Here is a 22,464-nt window from a genome sequence, read left to right as displayed (position 1 = left end):
CTAATTAACAAAACATGCCTAGTTAACCTAATTAACCAAGTTAAGCCTGTAAATAACTAGTAAAATATTATGTAATGTCGTCATCATCATGGAAAAGACTAAATAAATATGTCATCAGAAATTAGTTATTAAAACTATTATCTTTTAATAACCACTATTTGATAAAAATAATTTCTCTGTAAAAAAAATTGTGCCTTCAACTGCATATTAAGATTTTCTTTATGAAGTTTGGGGACCTTTCAGATTATTCTTTAAATTGATAGAAGATTATGAATAGTTGTGATGCTGTATATTAATGTAATACTTAAAAGTTTTTTTTCTCTCTGTTAATGTATGCAGTATGTACAGTGCTCAGCATACATGAGTACACCCCCCACAAATCTCTCATTTAAATTAATATTTTCTATAGGATTCTTTACAATATTATATTTGTGCATATACATTAGTTTAGTTAGTACTGAAGCCAAATATGGAGCTAATCTAACAAAATAACTTACAATAATGGTTCAAAAATTAGTTGCTCAAATTTATGTTATGGAAAAATATGAATTAACCTTTTTAAAAATAGCAAAAGTCGAGAGAAACAAAAAATATATACAATTTAGTTGAAATGTTGTAGTTTATCATTTTTGTGCAATATTTTGCATGAATTAAAATGTATTATCTTTCCATTTCTAAAGATGTTCTGTTACTAAAATATTATTTTAATAAATGTATCTGTTCAACAAAATCAGTTTTGTTTAAATGCACCAAAATACATTGCCTATATTCACTGAGAAATTGATACAAATATTTATTTTCAAAATGGGGTGTACTCATATATGCTGAGCACTGTATAGTTAATGCAATGGGGAAAAAAGAAGTCATTTGATTTCATTCTTACTGTGTTTCAGCTTCAGATAAACTTTAGTCAGCTGGATCTCAAGACTGGAGTGTCACAATGGTATGTGCTGCATTCATAATTACATACATTAAGATTACATAGTGTTTGTGTACACCTAACCTTATTTGTATAATTTCAGGTATGACTTGTCACACGAGACCAACTGAATGGCCTTCCCATGTTGACTTTGTTCACATTGGTTTCATGGATGTTTACTTGTCCCGACACTAGCAGGGGGTCGGAGCATTCCTAGAGCAGGGTGTCCAGAGTTTAATGGAGTCAGGACTAAGACTGCTCATACTGTACTAGCCTTGACCCAAAATATAGCCTGCTTGGTTCCCATCATAAATAATGTTGGCACTAGAAGGCTATGAAGGCAACATAATGGAGCAATGTTACGCTTTTAAGTATTGTATTTGTAACTCCTAGGGGTGTGTGATGTTTATTTTTTTATGAATATACCACAATTGTCGTTTTAAAGTGACGGTTCACCCTTGTATGATAAACCTGTTTGAGTTTATATCTTCTGTTAAACACAAAAGAAGATGTTGCAAGAAAGTTGGAATTCGGGAGCCATTTATTTACATAGAATCTGTTTTTAAACCTAATATGGGTGTCAACAATACAGTGCTACCGTATCAATACTGTAAAATTATTCAGTATGTCAAATGTCTTCTTTTGCGTTTTTACAGGGGAAAAGTTGATTGGAATCATTTAAGAGTTAGTACATTTTGATATTTGGGTGAACTATTACTTTAATGATGTTTAAGCTGACATTACTGATGTCATGGTTACTTTTCCCCCTCAAATATGTGAATGGTTCAAAACAAAGCCAGAGCAGAGCATTTGGTATTTCAGATCAACAGTGTTTTATTCAATAATCAGTCTGTTTTTGATTTAGTCATTAGAGTCAATGATTCAGTGATTTATTTATAATGAGTCACTTACACGGTTTCTAAATCAATGTGCTGTTTTGGACGAGTCATTTGAATGAGTGATTGAATGCCTCACTCATTAAGTGACTTGCAGCTTTAATTTTATATGTATTTGTCCTTGACAGATCTAAACCAGCTACTGTATGCCTAAATATTATGTTTAATCATTAATAGCATTTTTGTCATTGAAAAAAAAAAGATATAACTTAATTTATCATTATCACACCCCCCTAGTGGCTTTTACTTTTTGTGACGACTTGAAAAGAAGTTGGAGCTTCTGTTCAGCTGCGTTTATTCAGTGTTTGTTGCATTTCATGTTGACATTTCAAGTCAGATTGTGGAATTGATTTATTCCTAATATGTACAAGTCATGCGTTACAAAATTTTAACATTGTTTTTCTTTTTATAACTTTGAGTTTCATTGAATTTTTTGTTTCCTTTGAAATGGAAGAAAGGAAAAGCATTTTTAGCGCTTCTATATTATATATTACACATATTTTTGATACATGTTTGAGAGTAGACAATTCATTTTACACATTTCAAAAATGTTTCAATCACTGTGCAAAGTCTGTATTTTCCAAAGATAAACAGAAAAATTACGTTTGTGGTTCAACCAAAATGCAGCATGAATATTCAAATTTCAAGTGCCATTGAGTCTCTGAGAGACTCAGAAATGTTACAAAATGATAGAGTTGTGTCCTGCAGTGCAGAACTAGTTCCTGCTGAGAAAGACACTTGAAAAATCAGCCGAAAGGGCAATTTTCTTTTTCTTTTCTTTACTTTACTTTGAAATGTCGTATTTCTGCACCCTATTTGAGCTTGTTTTGCAGTTTTAATAAATATGCTATTTGCACTTTAAATGTTTAATTGTTTGGTGATGGGGTTTAGCCTCTACTTGGTACATTTAATTGTATGTCTATATTTAAAAATGAGTTGGCTCAGCTGGTTGGCTATTAACTTATGTTCAGAATCATAAAGATATTCCATATTGTGTCGCCGCCTGGAAAGAAAGTACTGCTACTACCAAATAGCCGTGAATGAAATCATCAAACTTCCAGAGCGGTATGGCAAGCCATTTTATTATTATAATTATGTATCATTAATGAGTTATCGGCGACACGGTGGCTCAGTGGTTAGCACTGTCGCCCCACATCAAGAAGGTCGCTGGTCGCATGAGCATGAATGTGAGAGTGTATGGATGTTTCCCAGAACTGTATTGCAGCTGGAAGGGCATCCGCTGTGTAAAACATTTGCTGGATAAGTTGGCGGTTCATTCCGCTGTGGCGACCGCTGATGAATAAAGAGACTAATCTGAACGAAAATGAATAAATGAATAATGTGCTATCTATTTCCATGCTTCTTATACTTATTAGATAGCAGTAGCTAGTATATTTTCTATCAGCTACTACTTTTTAAAGGTACTACTGTTCATTCTTTAGGTAGTATTACATTTTTAAAAGATAATAGTAGCCTATTCATTACCTAGTTAAATATTTTTGGATTCTATTTGATACCGGTATTCATCCATGTTCATTGGATACTGTACATATTATTATTCTAGTGCTTATTAATTTAATAGTAGAACACTTTAGATACTGTGTATGATACTATGTGCTGTGCCAATGTATCACTATAATAAGCACACTGTTATTTTTCTGTTGTTAGGCTACTAGTAACAAATTTCATATTTTTGCCATTGACTTTAAAGTGGATATGTCATTGAGATATCAACCAGGTGATTCAGTTTTCACTAGTGTGTATTTTAGTTGTGACTAGTACATATTTTTTATATAGTAGTTATTGAGTAGGTAATAATACTTATTTTAAATATAAGTATTATAAACTACCATTGCTTTATCATTAGATACAGTGCCTATTAAATGGGTACTAGTATTTATATATTAGGCTATTTATTCAATTGACTTGTTTTTTTTGGATACTAATAGCTATTCATTAGGTGTTTGTAAAAGAAGAAATGTGTTACAGTGACTATATTGTGTCATTTTAAAGTAAGTAGTGGACTATGTATCCATTTAATAGTTTCTCGTTTTAAATTAATTAATATACCTATTAATATTTGTATTCAATTGGTACTTGTAAGAACTAGTTATTAATATATAGGCCTACTTGTTTAAACAGACAACAGTACTTAAAGAATATGCACTATCCATTGTAAAATATACTAAAAATATCTAAAATATAAGAACTAGTAGCATGAAAATAGTTACCAGTGTTTATTAAGACAGGACTGCTGGGTGATGCGTGATGCTAATTTCAGCTATCCGCCAGCAGAAGGCGATAGAGGTAATGGAAGCCCCATCCATTCATTTTTACTCAGTTTGTAGATTTGTTGGAGGGTGGGATCTCAGTCGCATGTAGTTAGTTTTCATTGTGGACGCAGTGAGTTAACAGATAACAGCACTAATCTGGATCACGCAAAATACAACATAAACAAAAACTACAGGATCAACAGGAGAAGAGAGACAACATAAGGGGGAGTTAAAAGGGACTGGCTGCTTGACATGGAGTGTCCACACATCTGCAATACAATACTTTTCATGAGGATAAACTGAGACTAGGGCAGAAGTGATACTTTGTGGCTGTTTTATTCATGTTTTTTTTATCAAAAATTTTAGATATTTAATCATTAGTGTAATTTGGGGACCGGTAAAGAAGAGGATCGCTTTTTTATTTTTTGAACTTTTGTAACAAAAGAAAACACATGTGGAATGTGATCGCACGTACTGGATGTATTTTGGATTTATAAAGGGCGCCGGGAGGCAGAGAGTGAATTAGACACAGAGCATCTGAATCCCGCATCTGGACGACATTATCAAAGTTAAATATGGGGAATATTGAGAGTGTGGACGGGCAATCTGAGATGAAGCATCATATCATGCCCTTGAAAGTTCCTATGCCTGACCCAACAGAGCTGGAAGAAAGATTTGCTATAGTTTTGGTGAGTATGCATTATGTCTAAATATACAGAATACATTGTTACTTTTAAAACGCATTTAGAACTTGTATATGTGCATTTAAAATAATTACATTTTACATAATTTACTTTGATTAAAACATTTCTTTGACAATGTTTCCTTCAAAATAACACATTGTCACCAATGTTGTCTTAAAGATACTGCTTGGCACTCAAACTTCACAGTGATCAACAGATAAGCACAAATGAGCGAAAGAGACAGTGTTGACATTTCACTGATGTGTTCCGTATGTCAGAAGCGCGTTTGCTTTATGACTTTCTCAAATGTTTCCCCGCCACCCCCATTTTGTTAACCCGCACGCCTCTCCTCAGCCCTTTTGTCTGTGAAGCGTCACGATAAATGATGCGATTTTAACACACACAATTCACTTTACTGGACAGAAGTATCGTTTGGCAAAATGAAACATACAGGCAAAGAATATGATTTTCATGAGGGCTGGAATGTAACTCATCTCCTCGTAGAGCGCATTTTCTGAATTCCCCCAAAACTCCTACGAGCGAGAGATGTTGAAAGATCCGCCTCCTCTCTCGCTCTCTGATGTGAGTGGACTTTTTATGTAAAACACAAACACACTTATCACGATCGTCTGTCATTGTGAATCTGAAATTATGAGGTAATCAGGCTTATACGGTAACTAGCAGCATAACTTTTGGGAACATCGCCCACCTTGATCTCGTTTTTTCCAGCTGTTGATTTGTTCGCATTTTAATAACGCACTCATGGTTTCATACATTCATTCATTCATTTACTCATTTACCTTCAGCTTAGTCCCTTATTCATCAGGGGTCGCCACAGCGGAATGAACCGCCAACTATTCCGTCACATGTTTTACTCAGCGGATCCCTTACAAAAAATAACTGCAGTAAACTGAAGTTAACCTGAAGTAACTGCAGTTCAACAGCAGTTTATAGAAATATAACTGCAGTAAAATTAAGTACTATTGCAAAATTGCAATACAATGACATATAAACACTGCAGTTGTATTGTAGTAGTACTTCAGTTGTATTACAGTAGATGTACTGCAGTTGGTTGTATTGTAGTACTTCAGTTGTATTGCAGTAATACGGCAATAAACTTAAATAATGCATTTTTTTTGTCCAAAAAAATTAACTAAAACTGCAGTATTCCTTTAAAAAACGGCAGTCATTTTTTTGTAAGGGATGCCCTTCCAGCCGCAACCCAGTACTGGGACCATTCATTCATTCATTCATTCATTCATTCATTCATTCATTCATTCATTCATTCATATTTTAAAAACAATATTTATATGGCTGGACAGGCAAACATACAGACAGGAACTGAGGTTGCTTGCATGCTGCTGCACAGTTGTTGTCTTGGTGGTTACTACATTGCTAGATGTTTGCACCGGTGTTGCTTGGTGAGTGTTCTGAATGGTTGCGTTGGGTTTGCTAAACATTTGTTTGAATATTAAAGGTGGCAGATGCTATAGAATGGTTGCTTGGGTGTTGTTAGGTGTTCTGTTTCCTAGGTTTTTAGAACATTCTGGATGTTGTTATGGTATTTTTTTGACAATTAAGGTAGAGTTACGAGTGTTCTAAGGTGTTACTATAGTCAGTGTCAACTGCAGCTGTACACACTGTGCATACCTACCATGAGAGGGCATGAATTAATACCCACTTATTTATTTATTTATTTATTTATTCATACTTCTTTTTTTTTTTTTTACAAAATTGATTATTAAACAGTATACACTAAGATATATTGACAAAACAAGAAAGGCTGAAATTAAATAAACCTGTTTGTTTGTGTGTTTTAAAGTGTATGCATGGTGCATACTTGCATGGTGGGAGAAAAAAATCTATTGGCTTTAGTTCGGCTGGTAGTTTTTCTGCACACTAAAAAATACAATTCAGATAGCTGTTGTTAAAAACAAGGTCTGTTCAAAATGAGGAAAAGCTCTTTAAAAAAGCTAAATCTAATTGAGAAATTTGCTAAAAAAAAACTCATAAGCACCTGAGCTGGGGGAATTCCAGAACCAGCCTGTGTCTCTTTCATGGGATGATTCAGATCCAGCTGCCAGCTGCGCAGCCTCCATGCATGGAACGGCTACCGTTCAAGGCATTTTAAGCAATTTTATCTGACAGACTCGCACACATAAGCAGACATTTTTGTTCTCACAACGAGTTTCTGAGTTCTCTCACCTTTCCAACTGAGTTTGTTCTTCCGAGGTAATCTGGGAACATGTTCAGTGCTGCTGCGAATACTTTGTAAACGTCTTGTCCTGCTTATTCAAATTACTTGATTAAAGGAAATAAATTGTAATTACCCAGTGCAATGTATGGTTTTGTCATTAACAGTGAAAACAGCTTAAAATTGGTGTCTCTGAAACTGTAAATATTTCACTTTCATTTTATTCAGGCTAGATTATTATTTTATATTATCCAGTTCATGTTTTGGCACTGAAGCATATAGCGTACTTGTTTTATAGCAATTCAAATGTTATTCGTTCCTATCCAAATGTTATTCGTTTTATCTAGTAGATAACTTACAACAAAAATTATATTAAAATTAAGAGACAAATTATACTGGCGAAATTAGTTTCAAGAAGATATTTTTTCCCAAGAAAAATATATGAATTATATTTTCCACTACTCAACTGTGCAGCTGGATGATTTGTTTTGCTCTGTGAAAAATAAGGATTTAATTAATGCTCCACTATAATTGTTGTATCACAAACCTCTGTCCTATATTTGCAATTTTTTTAATATGTCAAATTTTTAAAGATTACTCTTGAGGATCTGATTATTCCTTGGTGCTGATGTGCTTTCATTTTCTCTGTCTCACTCGCGGCAAGAATGTCCGTAAATAATGTAGCATTTGACAGCAAGCATCAGTGTTTCTTGAGATTGAAATAAGAATAAGGGATGATGGGGCAGGGTGGTGCTGGATATGTGTGTATCTTGGAATAAAATCCTACAAGCGCCCTGACTCTAGTGTGTCCAAGGAGTGAATTCCTTGGATAGAATAGGCATTTGCTTGACAGTTGCTAGTCAAGTAACTAATCTGGCTAGTATGTTTTTTTAAGGATAGATAGATAGATAGATAGATAGATAGATAGATAGATAGATAGATAGATAGATAGATAAATTGATTAATTGATTGATTGATTGATTGATTTCATTCCCTGCATCCACTTACAGAATCTATTGATTTTTAAAGTTGATCAAAGAGTTCTAGTTTAGCATCAAAGTGACCTCATTCTCTCCATACTGCACTGAGGATGGAAATACTGACCATCCCAGGGTGGGTCCGAGGTCAGTTTCAGAGCTTCGTCGAGAGTCTTCTTTAGGTTTGGCCAGATTTCCTCTCACTGCTTTCAGTTTGTGGGAAAGCATAACATCTGAGTAACATTTGAGTTTCAGTGCTGTTATCGGATGACAGCATGGGCTGGGATCTGTCTGTCCCATACGACAGATAAAGAAACATCAAAGTGTGTGTCCATTGCTCTGGAAAAGAGGTCTTTGGCGTTACTGATTAGAGTCACATAGGTTAGATGTGTTTCTTCTATCTAAATGGTATTACATCTGAATAGAACTACTCTTACACACAGTTGTTACTTGTGCATGGACACTTGGAAGATTACTTGGGTGTGCATTAATTTTGAATAATTCAACGGACTGGAGTCAGCTCTTCTGCTTATACTATGGTTACCAGACCTGAATATATTTTCCAGATGTTGTATTTCAAGACATTTGTCATGTTTTTTTTCTCATGACCATCGCATCCAGAGCTATTTATTTATTTTGATTTGATTTTGGTTATTGTAGGGCTGCACAATACATAATTTCAGCACTGGTATCTGAAATAGTCACATCGCAGGTTCTGCGGTGTCAAGATGGGATTATAATTAACCAGGAACCACAGCTCTGAATAATACATGACATCGATTGTCGTAGTCATATTCAAATTTAATGCTGTCAAGACCTGCCTGCAAGCATTTTAGCACTGTGATTGATTGAAAAATATTGGACACCTTTGAATGTTCATCAGCCAATCAGAATCAAACATTTCAAAAGCCACACAGTTTAATAAACATTTGAAAGAAACAATATCCTCACACAGCCTCCCTTTTATGCACGTTTCTATTGAAATACATCATGCAGTCAGTGATGTAACCCTTCCTTCGCTCACTTCCGCCCTTGATTTCCTCTGTGCATCTGTTTGTAGTGCACATTTAGCTCAGTTTGAGGTTGTGTCTGCTTGTACCATCTCCCCTCCCTCAGACAGACAGTGTATAATGATGTCATAGGTGAAGGCCATGCCAGCACAGTAATATCCGTGCAATGATGGCTTTTACAGGAGCTCAGCACACATGGGGAGAGATGGATCAGGGGACGAGACCCCAGGGTTACATCACAAGACTGCATGCGCTCCACTAATAAAAAGCTTCGGTTCAGGCCTAACTGAGCGCATGTGCCGTATGCATCATTTTGCTCTTTTTCCTTTTGTTTGGCTGATTCAGACTCTGCTCTTTGCGGCTGGAAACAGCTGCCTGACATTTTTTTTTCCCTCGTTTGCGAAAGGAAATTGCTTTGTAGAGCTGAAACTGTGGCCAGTTTCTCCAGCGGTGCCTGGAGAGATCAGGACGTTGGCTACTGGCTTTCTTGATGTTCTCAATCTGGACCACTGCATTGGTTTGCTTTGGTCACGCAGCTTTCCAGCTTCAGAGAGAGACGGTTATGATTTTCTTTATTCAAATTGGCAACATCTTGACTGAGTTATGTATATATCAGATTTCAGGAAGGCTTAAAGTGAAAGTACACCCAAATTTTTAATTCTGTCATCGTTCATTTACTCAGCCTCCTTGAGTTCCAAAACTGAGTTTGTTGGTTTTGTGTAACACAAACGAAAATGTTTTGAAGAATGTTGGAAAAAAGTTGTGATTGTCTTCCATGTTTTGTTTGGTTTTTGCCACTGACTATGGCTGTCACTAGTGGTGTAACCGATCACAAATCCCACGGTTCAGATCAGAATATAGTTTTTAGTCACGGATCGGACCATTTTTCGTGCCAGCCAAAAAGGAGAGCAGACAAATGTAATTTGCTTTCCATTTATTACAAAAACATATTAAAATATCCAAAATAAGATGAAGAAATAATCAGCTGAATAAAAATATATAATAAAATATTCAGTACTGTGAAAAATTTACTGGTACTACTACTGTTGCTGATGACGCTAAATGTATGAATCTAATATTATAATTTGTACAACCCATATTTATTTTTAGTCTCATTTTCAATAAATGATTCAGTTATTTACTCATAAAACATCATGTTTCAATGCTAGATGTGTCATTTTTGAAGAATAATTCAATGGCATATGTTTAAAGGCTGGTTGTTGCCACCTATTGGTTAATAATGTAACTGATGTCTACAACTTTAATATTTGAGTGTCGTTAAATGTATATGATGTAGGGCTGTGCAATTAATCAAAATTGAATCGCAATCACAGTTTGAAACATTCCGATTAGTTAATCGCAAGAGGCTGCAATATAATATATATATATATATATATATATATATATATATATATATATATATATATATATATATATATATATATATATATATATAAATAACGAATAACATTTGAGATGAAGTGCTTCAAAACCAGTCCGCTGTGCTTCAGAAAATGAAACATGCTAGACTTTTTGCGATGGTGTCATGAGGCATCGCAGACATGGTATCGGTTGTCGTGAGCTATGCCATTATACAAGAAAAAATTACAGAATATTGTGTCACGATGCCCATTTGTCACTTATGACTCCGCATGACGCCCTATGTCAAGGAAATTTTTAAGAGCTGTCACAGAATTGTTGCCACAGCTTTCAGATTAGGGAGCTGAAGCTTGAATTAAATTAAAATCAGCTTGAAGCTTGAATTAAATCGCAAATCCAATCGCAATATCTGTCAAAAAAAATTGCAATTAGATATTTTCCCCAAATCGCACAGCCCTAATATACTGGTGATTTTAATCTTTACCATAAACATCAGTGGTTTTATGTAAACTATAAAATGTTATGCCAGTATATCTGTTATTTGACTGTTTGTAGCTTCATAACTCAAAAGACTAAAGACTGAATCTCTTTCTTGATTTTTGCGTTTCGAAGCATTTCGAAGGATTAATAAACACATGCAAATTACCATCATTTATATTTTATGTTGCGAGGGTGTTGAGATCCTGAGCTTTTAATGATTAATCGCACAGCTTACACTGAATGCAGGCCAAACATGTAGTGACAGAAAATACCTTTAATAACCCACAAATTAATAACCAACACCTTTTAAGAAACCCACCACATCCCGAATAACTTCTTCCATCATCATTATATTTTACAGGAAAGCCTAAATGCATTCATGTGATTTGAATGATGCAAGAGGTGATCTCTCTGCTATCGTTACCAATTTAGGATTAGTCTACAAGTAATCTGTGGATCACGTGTGTTCTGAACCGTGGGTTGTGATCCATACGAATCACGGATCTACCTTGATCCGTTACACACCTAGTTGTCACTGGCTACCGGTTTTCAACATTCTTTAAAATATCTTTTTTTTGTTCAACAGAAAAAAAACTTTGAACCACTCGTTTGTCAGTAAATACTGAGTACATTTTCAGGTAGTACATTCTCTCACTATTTATTCACTAGGTGAGGAAATGATTACAGATTTAACACTTTTTGGATGATTGATTACTTTGTAGAAGTCAACATGAATGCTTTTTACTTTCTTAATCCATTCCTGGATTAATGTATTCCTTCAAGTAAAAATGTTTATGCTAGTACTATTTATATGTCATTACTTTCAATATTAAAAACAATATATTTAACCATTGAAACAGTGATTGATTTTAATTGTTTTACAAGCTTTGTCATTTTTTTTTTACTTCCGTCTAAAACTTCCCATCAACTTCAACCTGACCACTTAAACCATAAATTATTATTGTATTAATTCTTACTGTACAACAATGGATTTTTGTTCATTTTATCCCCCGCAGTTCAGCTTGATGTTGACAGAACTCTAAATCCATATGGAACATTCTATGGTAATGGAACACTCCTACACCTCTGAAACTGAAGTTGGGGTCTGGCTTCTCGACTAAACTTCTCCATATGGGCCTCTGTTTTGTTAAAGAGACAGGAGGTGTAATTTTTTTTCAGAGGTGCAGTGATGGAGCGAGAGTAGATGTGTGTGCGATATCCTCTTTCAAAGTGCTCCCGCTCGACTGTGCTGCTGCGGATTCCTGTGGTCGAAGCCACGGGAGAACTTTAGAGAGGGAAAATTCCCTTTGAACTGGCTGTCTGCCACCATGCGCCATTGTAATGGTTTTACCAACACTTAAAACAGAATGTCATACTGTGTAGCTGCTTCAGTGGTTTATTTTCTTGTTTGTCTACTTTGAAGTTTACTCAGAGAGATTTGCCGTCTCGGTTATTGTAGTAAACGTCTCTTTTTTTAGCGATTCTGAGTTTTATGATGTGCACCACACAGGAAGAGGCGACACAGTGACCCTTCCAGCCCCATTGCTTGTCCGTGTGACCCCTGACACTGTGCTGTCTGTCATGTCACAGTATTTGATAGATGTCACTCGAGTGGAACTAATGGAGTCAAGCTGTGGCCTCTGTTTATGGGACATTAAATCTAAATCATTTTCATTAGTTTGGCCCGTGCTTCGTTTATCTGCTCTGTGTGTCTGGTCAGGCTGTTTTCAGGCCCGAGTGTTTCTAAAAAGCCTGCAGGTGGTGAGGAATCAGCCATTGTTTGTTTGTTATGCCGCAGAATCATGCTGTGGGAGTGTACATCTGTTTCTCCAATGGCCCCGTCACAGTCAGCACTGGGACGTCTGAGGCTCCTCTCTGTGGGCATCCTTGTCCTACACACAAAAACACAGACTCAAATGTATGCATTCTGTTTAATGCTGAAAGTGTACTTTGTTTTCTTTTGGACAGATTCAATGTGTTGCCTTTTGAATTTTGCACATGTACTACAAAGTTTCATCCTTGCCCATTGTCTGTGCTTTTACTTTTTAAAAGTTATGAGCGATAAAACAGTCTTTGCATTTGTTTAGAATGGAGTTATGGTTATTCTTTAACTCATTTAATCCCACCGGTCAAAACTGTGACCACAATTTTTTTTGTCAACATTGGTGTCTTGATTTTTGAGTTGGGTCTGTCTGCCGACTGAAACACGGAGGTGTAACATGAAGGGGCATAACTTGTAGTATGTTAGAGGTGTAACTTGAAGTTGTGGAGATGTATGCTAACCCTAACCGTAATGCCCGATTCACATGGGGCTTCAGGGTCAGCGCTTGACAGAGGGCATGTCTGAAGTTGGGGCTGACATGATCATCATAGCAGCGTCAGCCAATGAAATTAGTAAGCAATCGAATACTGTCTGAGCTGGTGTATTTGCATACAGCAATCTGATTGGCTGACTCTTCCATCAGTGCTTAAAAAGTTAAGAAAGTCTCAACTTCTGCAGTGGGCAACACAACTGAAATGATCTTGATTTTAAGCAAAAAAAATAGTGATTTACATTTTTGCCAGAATCGTACAGCCCTAGTCTACACCCTCCCCGACCCTAAACCCAACCATCAGTTATTAACGCCTACACCTTCCCCAACCTTAAACCCAACTATCACAATTATTAATCTACAGCCTCGAGTTGCACAGTTTTTTTTGTACTTTCATTAATTGCAACCACAGGGGGCGACACTGAGTAGGGTAACTGTCATGACAAAACGGATGAAGAAGTCAAGGGTTGGAGGTGCATGGTGGAGTTGCTAAATGAACGGCTATAATAATATAACAAATGAATTGGTTGTATATAAATTTGGAGAAAACTCATGAAAACATTTGGTGAAAATGTTCTCTGATGAGTATTTCCGCCATCTTGCTAACAAGATCTCATTGCAAGTTATGCTTCTAACCTACTACAAGTTACGCTTCTTCATGTTACGCCCTTGTCCTGCAGTCCGCAGACAGATATGCTTGTTGTTCCAGAACTTCTTGTTGTTTTTGCTCCACATCTTCCTGTTTGACACCTTATGGACAAACGAAGTACTGCAGGAATAATTACAATTTGTGTAACATGCACTGTACACATAAACAAGTGTATACGAAAAAAAAACAGGTTGGATTAAAACTTTCACTTAGCACTGTGACTGTTTGCACATTTTAGAGATATTTATAGTTGTCATTCTTGTTACACTAATTTCTGAAAAGATAGTGGGCAAATTTGAGAGAAAAAAATCCCTTAACAACCAGAAAGTAGCTTTCTTTTAGTAGGCGCAATGATATTATGCTGCACATAAAATAGTCCCCAGGTAAGTCAGTTTCATTGGCACATGCTCCCTATGCAAGTAGGTGTTCTCTTAGGTTATATTTACTGAAGTATGTCAATTCATGTGCTGTGTAATATCATTGCGCCTGCTACAGCCATGGTATAGCAGCAAAGTTTCTTGATTATTACGCCAGAATGAGATTATAGTACCTAGTCATATATCGGCCAGATGTAACTACAAAAGAGTCCAGCTTTGAATAGGAAAATTATCAAAACTCCAGATGCTAATGCTCTAATACGATTCAATGATCTATACCAAGCGAAGTATTTCCACCACACCCGGAGATCGACTGACTGGATTCAAAAATGGTACAACACAACAGTTTGACTCTTGGAGACTTGTAAAATGAGCCTGTTTTCAAAAAAAGTGGAGTGTTCCTTTAAGATGTAATTTTTGCAATCCAGTTGTTTTCTAAATATTACCCAATATATAGGATTTATTTAATGTGTACAGTTTACGTTTGGCCATAGGTGTGTTTGTGTGTGTGAGTGGGTCAGATGGATCTTTCTGTCGCAGCTGTGTTGAGGGTCCATTCTGAACAGTGGTTTCCTCTCCAGCACAATGGAGGCTCTGTGAGTGTGTGTTGTTTTAGAGAGAGGGCCTCTCCCCCCGAGCCCTTTGTGCTCCTTTTTTTTACTATGTAGAGCTCACAGGAACTGCCGTAAGAGCGTGTGCTTGCAGATGAATGCGATTTCTGAAAATAAGGGTTGTTTCATTTCTGTCAATATCACGCCACTCATGATAAAGACACAAACGTGAAGCAGAACATCCTCTTCTTTTCTGCACTTTTTCTCATGCTCACGTTCAGAGAAAGTTTATTTCTGTTGTTCCTGTTATTTTGAGGCTGGCAGGACTGAGTGGGTGGTGACTGTACTAGAACTCACCGTTATTATTATCTCAGGGTGAGTTTACTCACCGCACCATTATGACACAGGCCTGGAGGCCTCTTCGCCTAAACATTTTCTGCTTTCTTTGGCTTTCTTAGGGATTCTGCACTGCAATTTACACTTTTCCATGCTGGCAGCGTTTGGAGCCACTGTGGTGTTTTCTTAGATAGAAATTTCTACTGCTGCGTGTTAAATCCTGTGACAGAACATGACTTGACAATGAGATTATGAATTCGCTGCATCAAAACAGCAGTATTTTTGCAGCAGTATTTGTCAAAATATTAAAACAATACAACTTATATAATAAATATATATTTGCTGGTTCGAACCTCAGCTGGGTCATCAGGCGTTTCTGTGTGGAGTTTGCATGTTCGCGTGGGTTTCCTCCGGGTACTCTGGTTTCCCCCACGGTCCAAAGACATGCGGTACAGGTGAATTGGGTAGGCGAAATTTTCCGTAGTGTATGAATGTGTATGGATGTTTCCCAGAGATGGGTTGCAGCTGGAAGGACATCCACTGCGTAAAACATGTGTTGGATAAGTTGGCGGTTTATTGGTGGTTGGATAAGTTGTGGCGACTCCGGATTGATAAAGGGACTAAGCCGAAAAGAAAATGACTGAATGAATGATTAAATATATACATACTATATAGGGCGGCATGGTGGCTCAGTGGTTAGCACTCACAGCAAGAAGTTTGGTGGTTCGAGTCCCAGCTGGGCCAGTTGGCATTTCTGTGTGGAGATTGCATGTTGTCACTGTGTTCGTGTGGGTTTCCTCCTGGTGCTCCGGTTTCCTCCACAGTCCAAAGACAGGAGCTATAGGTGAATTGAATAAACTAAATTGGCCTTAGTGTATGTGTGTGAAAAAGAGAGTGTATGGGTGTTTCCCAATACTGAGTTGCGGCTGGATAAAATGTATGCTGGAATGGTTGGTGGTGCATTCCGTTGTGGCGACCTCTGAATTAGATACACCCGAAAGAAAATGAACAAATGAATATATGCTATATATAACTTATATAATAAAATATATTTATATTGGGAGCGGCATTGGATATAAGGTTTGACTGTCTAAATGTCGAATATCTGAGAATGTTTAATATTTATGGATGTAAATAAATATTACCCCACTTGCAAACAAATTTCATAAAGCTTTAAAAAGGATTCTCTTCTGTTCGATTCTATTATAAAAAAATAAGCATATAAATATAAGCTAATAAACTATCAAGATTTTTGTGCTTATAACAAGCAGAAGAAGTCTAACTATAGTGTATAAAAGTTTAAAAAGTAATCAATATTTTAAATATAGTACAATATTATTTGTTTTATTTTGTTATTTTGTTGACATTAGTTTCAAAGTTGTAAAGAAATGTCATTTAGAGCATTTATTTTTTTTGCCTAAGATGACAAAGAAGTGCCATTTTTTTCAGGCATGTTTCAGAATTTTTTAACAAATGAAAACATTTGTTATTCTGACCAAGTGTCATTTTCTTTTTCTTTTTTTAAAAAAAGGCTATTATTAATATTATTTTATACAAAATGTAACTACTTTACGTTTTGTCAGTTTAGTGGCTAATTCGTACGAATTCATACAAGTTTTTACAAAGGAGGTGTGGCACCAAACCCCGCCTCTAAACCCAACCGTCATTGGGGGATATAAGCCAATCGTACTAAATTGAACGAATGAGATTAAATGAATTCATACGAATTAGCCACTAAATCAAAATGTTATAAATTTCCGTGAGATTATGTTGGTAATACACAAGCTTGGATCAAAAAAATTCCTTAATGCTGTGTATATTAATGAACTATTTAATGCTGTACATTAAATAGTATTTTAAATATATTTGTAGATGTTTAAATGAATCATTTTCTTTTTTGTAGGTAGAGTTATTATAATACATGCTTACAAGAGTGTGTGTTCTGCAGACTGCATGATTACTTGTCTGTCTCCTGTCTCTCGTTGCTCTTGTATATCCGTTATGACTGTTCCTCTCCATCTCCTGTGTGGCCGAGCAAAGACGCAAACAGGACATCCTCTTTTTAAGTGTCAGCCAAAGCCTCTGATTCATTATACAATTAAATTGCAGAATGTTTATATTTATATCACCATACACTCAAATCGGACTTTATGACTCCAAATGGATATAATTAATCCTGCACATATTTAATAACTTAGCTGTGTTTGATCAGGACAGCATTTGAGAGCGTTTATAAGTGCTTAACGTGCCACAGATCTAGAAAGGGAATCTGGAGTGTCACATCTGGAAGCCTCATCAGGATCTTCAGGAGTTCCTGAAATGAGGATTCCTCACAGGAAACACTGTATTCTCAAAGATCGCATTACTAATATAACTGAGTGATTCTGGATGAACTGAGAGTTATCTGTTTGTTTGTTTGTTTGATACAGAAACACTTGACAAAATAGCATAAAATGTATGGTTCTGTCGAAGCTTTGAAAATAAATGTGCCATATAAAGTGTAAGACAAGCCAGTGTAAACCAATGTCAAAATAGTTTTACATTTAAGGGATGTAAAACAATCCAAAACAATTTTACATTTAAGGGATAATTTACCCAAAAAGAAACATTTCTGTCATCATTCTCACCCTTTACTCATCACAGAGCTGTTTGAGTTTCTTTATTCTGTTGAACACAAAAGAAGATATTTTGAAGAATGTTGGAAACCTGTAACCGTTGACTTCAAAAGAATAGAGGTTTTTTTTTTTCAACTTTGGATGTCAGTGGTTACTAGTTTCCAACATTCTTCAAAATATCTTCATTTGTGTTCAACATAAAAAAGATATATGTGTTTGGAACCACTTGAGAGTGAGTAAATGTGAGTACATTGTTATTTTTGGTTGAACTATACATATAACTTTATATATATAACTATTCAGGGCAAACATGTTTAAAGTTAGCAGATTTTATGCTGTTTCCTAAATTTGATGAACAGATTTCTGACAAATGTATGCCTCTGTATGACAACGTTATGCTTTTAGCCACAAGGTAATTATTAAAAATAAGTATCTATCCAAGTAATTTTCAACCATATTTTCTTCCTTACCGGATGAATTAGCAGTTTTGAACAAATTCAATGGCAAATACAAGTGTTAAGCTTTCCATCATCTGTGGTGCAGGAATAACGAAGGGACATGTGGGTGCCTTTAGGATTTTCTAATAGACAGTTTTAAATGAATAGGTAAAATAGGCTCTGTGGTAAATGTACTGACGATACTTTAACAAATTTGTTTGTAAATGAATGCCAAGCACCAAACATGCTTATTCTTTTGATGTAATCTTCTCGTGAAACATAAATTTAAAAGATAATTTACACCATTTTGACCGCTACCATAGATTTTTGTGTGCTATAAACATTGATCCCAGTCCTTCTGTGATCATTTGAATAATTGTAACACAAACATAGTGACACTGTGTTGTGAAAAATTTATTGTATGTAATACGTTTAAACAGTGTAAAAAGCAAAATGCACCAATTCATTTTGGAAACACCATTGTCAGAATGATGAGTTTTTTCTTAGGGTGCTTTCATACTAGCACTTCTGGTCCACACGTGGGTTTGTTTGACGTCAGAGTACGGTACGTTTAGCTAGTGTGAACGCTGTCTTCTGAACTTGGGTGCTCACCCGTGAACCATACCCGAGTCGGCCTGAACGAGGTGGTCTGGGGTACAGTTTGTGCAAACTCTGGTTTGCTTCACTTCAGATATAAATGCAATCCTACCAAATAATGGAAGTGAACCGCCAACTGTACAACAAACTTTAGTTTTCATAACTGTGTCTGTGTATCACCTACCTTGGTGACAATCGGGACTAACCCAGTGCAAACAGTGATAATGTCTGCTTGTCTCCACCAAAACGACTTCTGCAGACATCGTGTGATGTTCTGAATGTTTTTTAATATTTTTTTGCAGCATGTAGATGCAAGTGGCTCTCAGTAAATTGGTTTTCATAACAAAACCAAAAGATTCAGTAAAAGCAGAATGTGGCGCATCATTTTGGCGCTTTGCTTTCGTGGCCATCACCTAGCAACAGCTGTACAGAAAACAAGTATACCGGGGTTCAGACAGAAAAAAGACAATGTGAACCCAAACCAGCCGAGGGGGAACTATTAAACTTTGGTTCGGACCAGGCATTCGGACCAAGTGTGAATCACCCTGAGTTTTATCATTCTTTGGTTTTCTACTGTATAACAAAAAACAAATTATTCAAGCTTTAATTTGTTGAATTGAGTACTAAAACCTTGTCTGAACAACATTAAGTTTTTTTTTTTTTTTTTTACCATAGTAATTAATTCATAATCCTTTTTTATTAATGCAAGTTTATTAAATGTCATATGCTTCCTCTTTGTGACCAGCAGCAAAAAAATCCTTTTTTTTAAAGCTTTGATTAGATTTGTTGAACGGTTTAGTCTTAACTATTGTCATTTAGTAATATAATCATGCGTTTGAATTGGGGAGTGGCATGGTGGCTCAGGGGTTAGCTCTGTCGCCTCACAGCAAGAAGGTTGCTCTTTCGAGTCCCGTCTGGGCCAGTTGGCATTTCTGTGTGGAGTTTGCATGATCTCCCCATGTTGGCGTGGGTTTCCTCCCGGTGCTCTGGTTTCCCACACAGTCCAAAGACACGCACTGTAGGTGAATTGGATGAACTAAATTGTCCATAGTGTATGGGTGTGTGTGAATGCAAGAGTGCATGGGTGTTTCTAAGTACATATGCCATAATAGTTGCCGGTTCATTCCACTGTGGTGACCCCTGATAAATAAGGGACTAAGCTGAAAGAAAATAAATGAATAAATGTTTAAATTAGGACATTTAAAAAAAATAATGAAGACATCCTTTTTTATTTTTTAATAAGCCCAACACTGTGTATACAATATGAGCAAATACTGTATATACAATAACAAATAAAAACAAAGAAAAAAAGAGAGAAACATTTAAACAACGCGGTATAAAAAAATACATATTAAAAATTGCACATTAAACATAGAAATAGAGTTGCAAACAGATAAAGTTTTAGAACCTTGTTGTTGTTAGACAATTCGTTAAATTAATGGTATTTTTTAATATGCACTACATACATTTTATATACCGTGTCCACACAAGAAACCTTTGCGAATGAGAATGTTTTCATTGTTTATTTTTTAAATGTCCCTTTAGGATCTCTGAAGATTTTGAAATTGCAATCCTTCAATGATAAAATGTGCAGTTCTGATCATTAAAACTAATAATATATTTTGAAAGAGATTCACAAGGCATACTTCAAAACTGGAAGTGTACTTTTTTGTGGCTTATATATAAGAATAGTCGGGCTGTCTCGCGAGCATCTGGACTTTCTCTTTTAAAAGGAAATGTGTTTGTGTGTTTTTGAGCTGATTGATGATTTATGGAGGACATGCTGAGTTAAAACTCAAAGCCTCAGGGAGCTGCTAGCTGGAGAAGAAGAGTGTAGTGCACTATAAACACCACAGCTGTAGAGCATGGAGGTGTTAATGCTCATATCATCATGATGTTGTTGGACTTTACAGCGTCTCTGTTTACCAGTTTAACCCTCTGTGTTTTTATGAGGTATTTGTGTGGGAAGTTTCATGTGCCGAGGATTTTGGGTGTTTCATTTCAGTTCTGAAAAGTTCAAGTTGCAATGCTGGTTTTACTTTCGATGATTGTGTTTGTTTTCTTTTCACAGCTGATTATGGTGGTTTGTCCAGGAGCATGTAAACTAAAGAAACAATCTACAGTTAAATGATATTATCATTACGGCTTTTGCATATTAATTTTACCTAACTAATAATGTGCTTTCTTTCTTTCTTTTCTTTCTTGTCTGTCTGTCTGTCTATCTATCTATCAGGGGTGCCTTGATTGAGGGATGTGGGCCGAATATATACCAAATGGAATAAATCACACCGTATTACATTTTATTAACACCACTTCCGGCAGCAACCTAGCTTTCTCATGTGGCCTCCCATCCAGGTACTGAGCAGGCGCAGCCCAGCTTGGCTTCAGTGGATGACCATGTGAAAGTTGCAGAGAGCTAGCTGCTGGCTAGTTTATGTTTTTACTGTAACAATTTAATTATTAAATGTTAAAAAATTATACTGCATTAGTTAATATGACTTAAAGCTAAGTTTTCTAGTAATTTTTATATATTAGCAAATAAATTTGAAAAATCACATATGGAAAATTAATGTAATACGGTGTGATTTCTGTTAAACATCATTCATTCATTTTCTTTTTGGCTCAGTCCTTTTATTAATCTGGCGTCACCACAGCGGAATGAACCACCAACTTATCCAGCATATGTTTTGCGCAGCAGATGCCCTTCTAGCTGCAACCCATCACTGGGAAACATCCATACACACTAATTTACTACGGACAATTTAGCTTACCCAATTCACCTATAGCACATGTCTTTGGACTTGTGGGAGAAACTGGAGCACCCGGAGGAAACCCATGCGAACACGGGGAGAACATGCACACTCCACACAGAAACGTCAACTGACGAAGCTGAGGCTCAAACCAGCGACCTTCTTGCTGTGAGGGGATCGTGCTACCCACTCAGCCACCGTTCTCTAAAATTCCTCCTTATTTAAAATACATTTAATTTAATATTTATTTTATTTAATACTTGAATTATTATTATTTCTCTTTATTATTGTTCTTTATTTATTATTGTTGTTATCATTAGTATTAATATTATAATTTAATTACATTCTGTTGATTTAAAATTTTGTATTTTATATTTTTATTTGATGTTGTTTTAATTTTCTTTATTTACTCGTGTATTTAATATTGCTTATTTATTATTATTATTATTATTATAATTATTATTATTATTATTATTATTATTATTATTATTATTGTTATTAGATTTAAATATTACAAGTATGTTGCAAATATTAAATAGTTTGTTCCTTATCTTTTTTATTTATATTTTATTTGTTATATTTATTAGAGCGTATCCGGGCTGGGGTTTCTAATGTTGTGTTTCTAATGTAAACAGTTGAAGGGGGATGGTGTGTCTTGACCTCCCTCTCGTTCAGTGTTGTGGTGGTGTTTCTGTTTTGTAGATCTGCTTTGTTGTGATTGCCTGCTTCAGGTTACAGGTTAAGACTGGAGATCAGGTGTCAGGGGCAGTGAATGGAGGACAGCATTTTCTCACACTCATTTAATTTTGCTTGGTGTCAGGAGATCCTGTAGGTCCCAGCGCTCTTTCAGTTCAAGTAAACTCTTACTTTTCGACTAAATTTAAAATCTGGAAGTCCCCCTGGCCTTGTAATGCCTCTGACGATTGTATTGTATTGCTTTTTTTTGTATTGTGGCAAAGAATAAGAGGAACAGTCCCTTCAATATTTTTATGTTGATGTGGTTTGGTCAAATTGGGAAAATCAGCCAA

At 35.8% G+C, this 22,464-nt stretch overlaps 2 protein-coding genes across 5 annotated transcripts in view; both read left to right on the top strand.

Annotated features, from left to right (window-relative positions):
* Positions 1-2,678, top strand: part of esyt1a (extended synaptotagmin-like protein 1a) — a 37,665-nt gene extending 34,987 nt beyond the window's left edge. Inside the window, 2 exon segments of the mRNA XM_056449071.1 lie at positions 894-943; positions 1,023-2,678. Of these exon segments, the coding sequence (XP_056305046.1) occupies positions 894-943; positions 1,023-1,050 (78 nt within the window). The 3' untranslated portion in view covers positions 1,051-2,678.
* A 1,524-nt stretch (positions 2,679-4,202) lies between these two features.
* Positions 4,203-22,464, top strand: part of fmnl3 (formin-like 3) — a 95,222-nt gene continuing 76,960 nt past the window's right edge. For all 4 annotated transcript variants that reach the window (XM_056449757.1, XM_056449756.1, XM_056449755.1 and 1 more), the window contains exon 1: positions 4,203-4,777. In XM_056449757.1, the coding sequence (XP_056305732.1) occupies positions 4,664-4,777 (114 nt within the window). In that variant the 5' untranslated portion in view covers positions 4,203-4,663. The remainder of the gene's footprint in view (positions 4,778-22,464) is intronic.

The sequence above is a fragment of the Danio aesculapii genome, chromosome 23 (genome assembly GCF_903798145.1).
Source record: "Danio aesculapii chromosome 23, fDanAes4.1, whole genome shotgun sequence".
Classification (NCBI taxonomy): Eukaryota; Metazoa; Chordata; class Actinopteri; order Cypriniformes; family Danionidae; genus Danio; species Danio aesculapii.
Note: the sequence above shows the minus strand (reverse complement) of the source record. Positions and strands in the feature narration are given on the sequence as shown.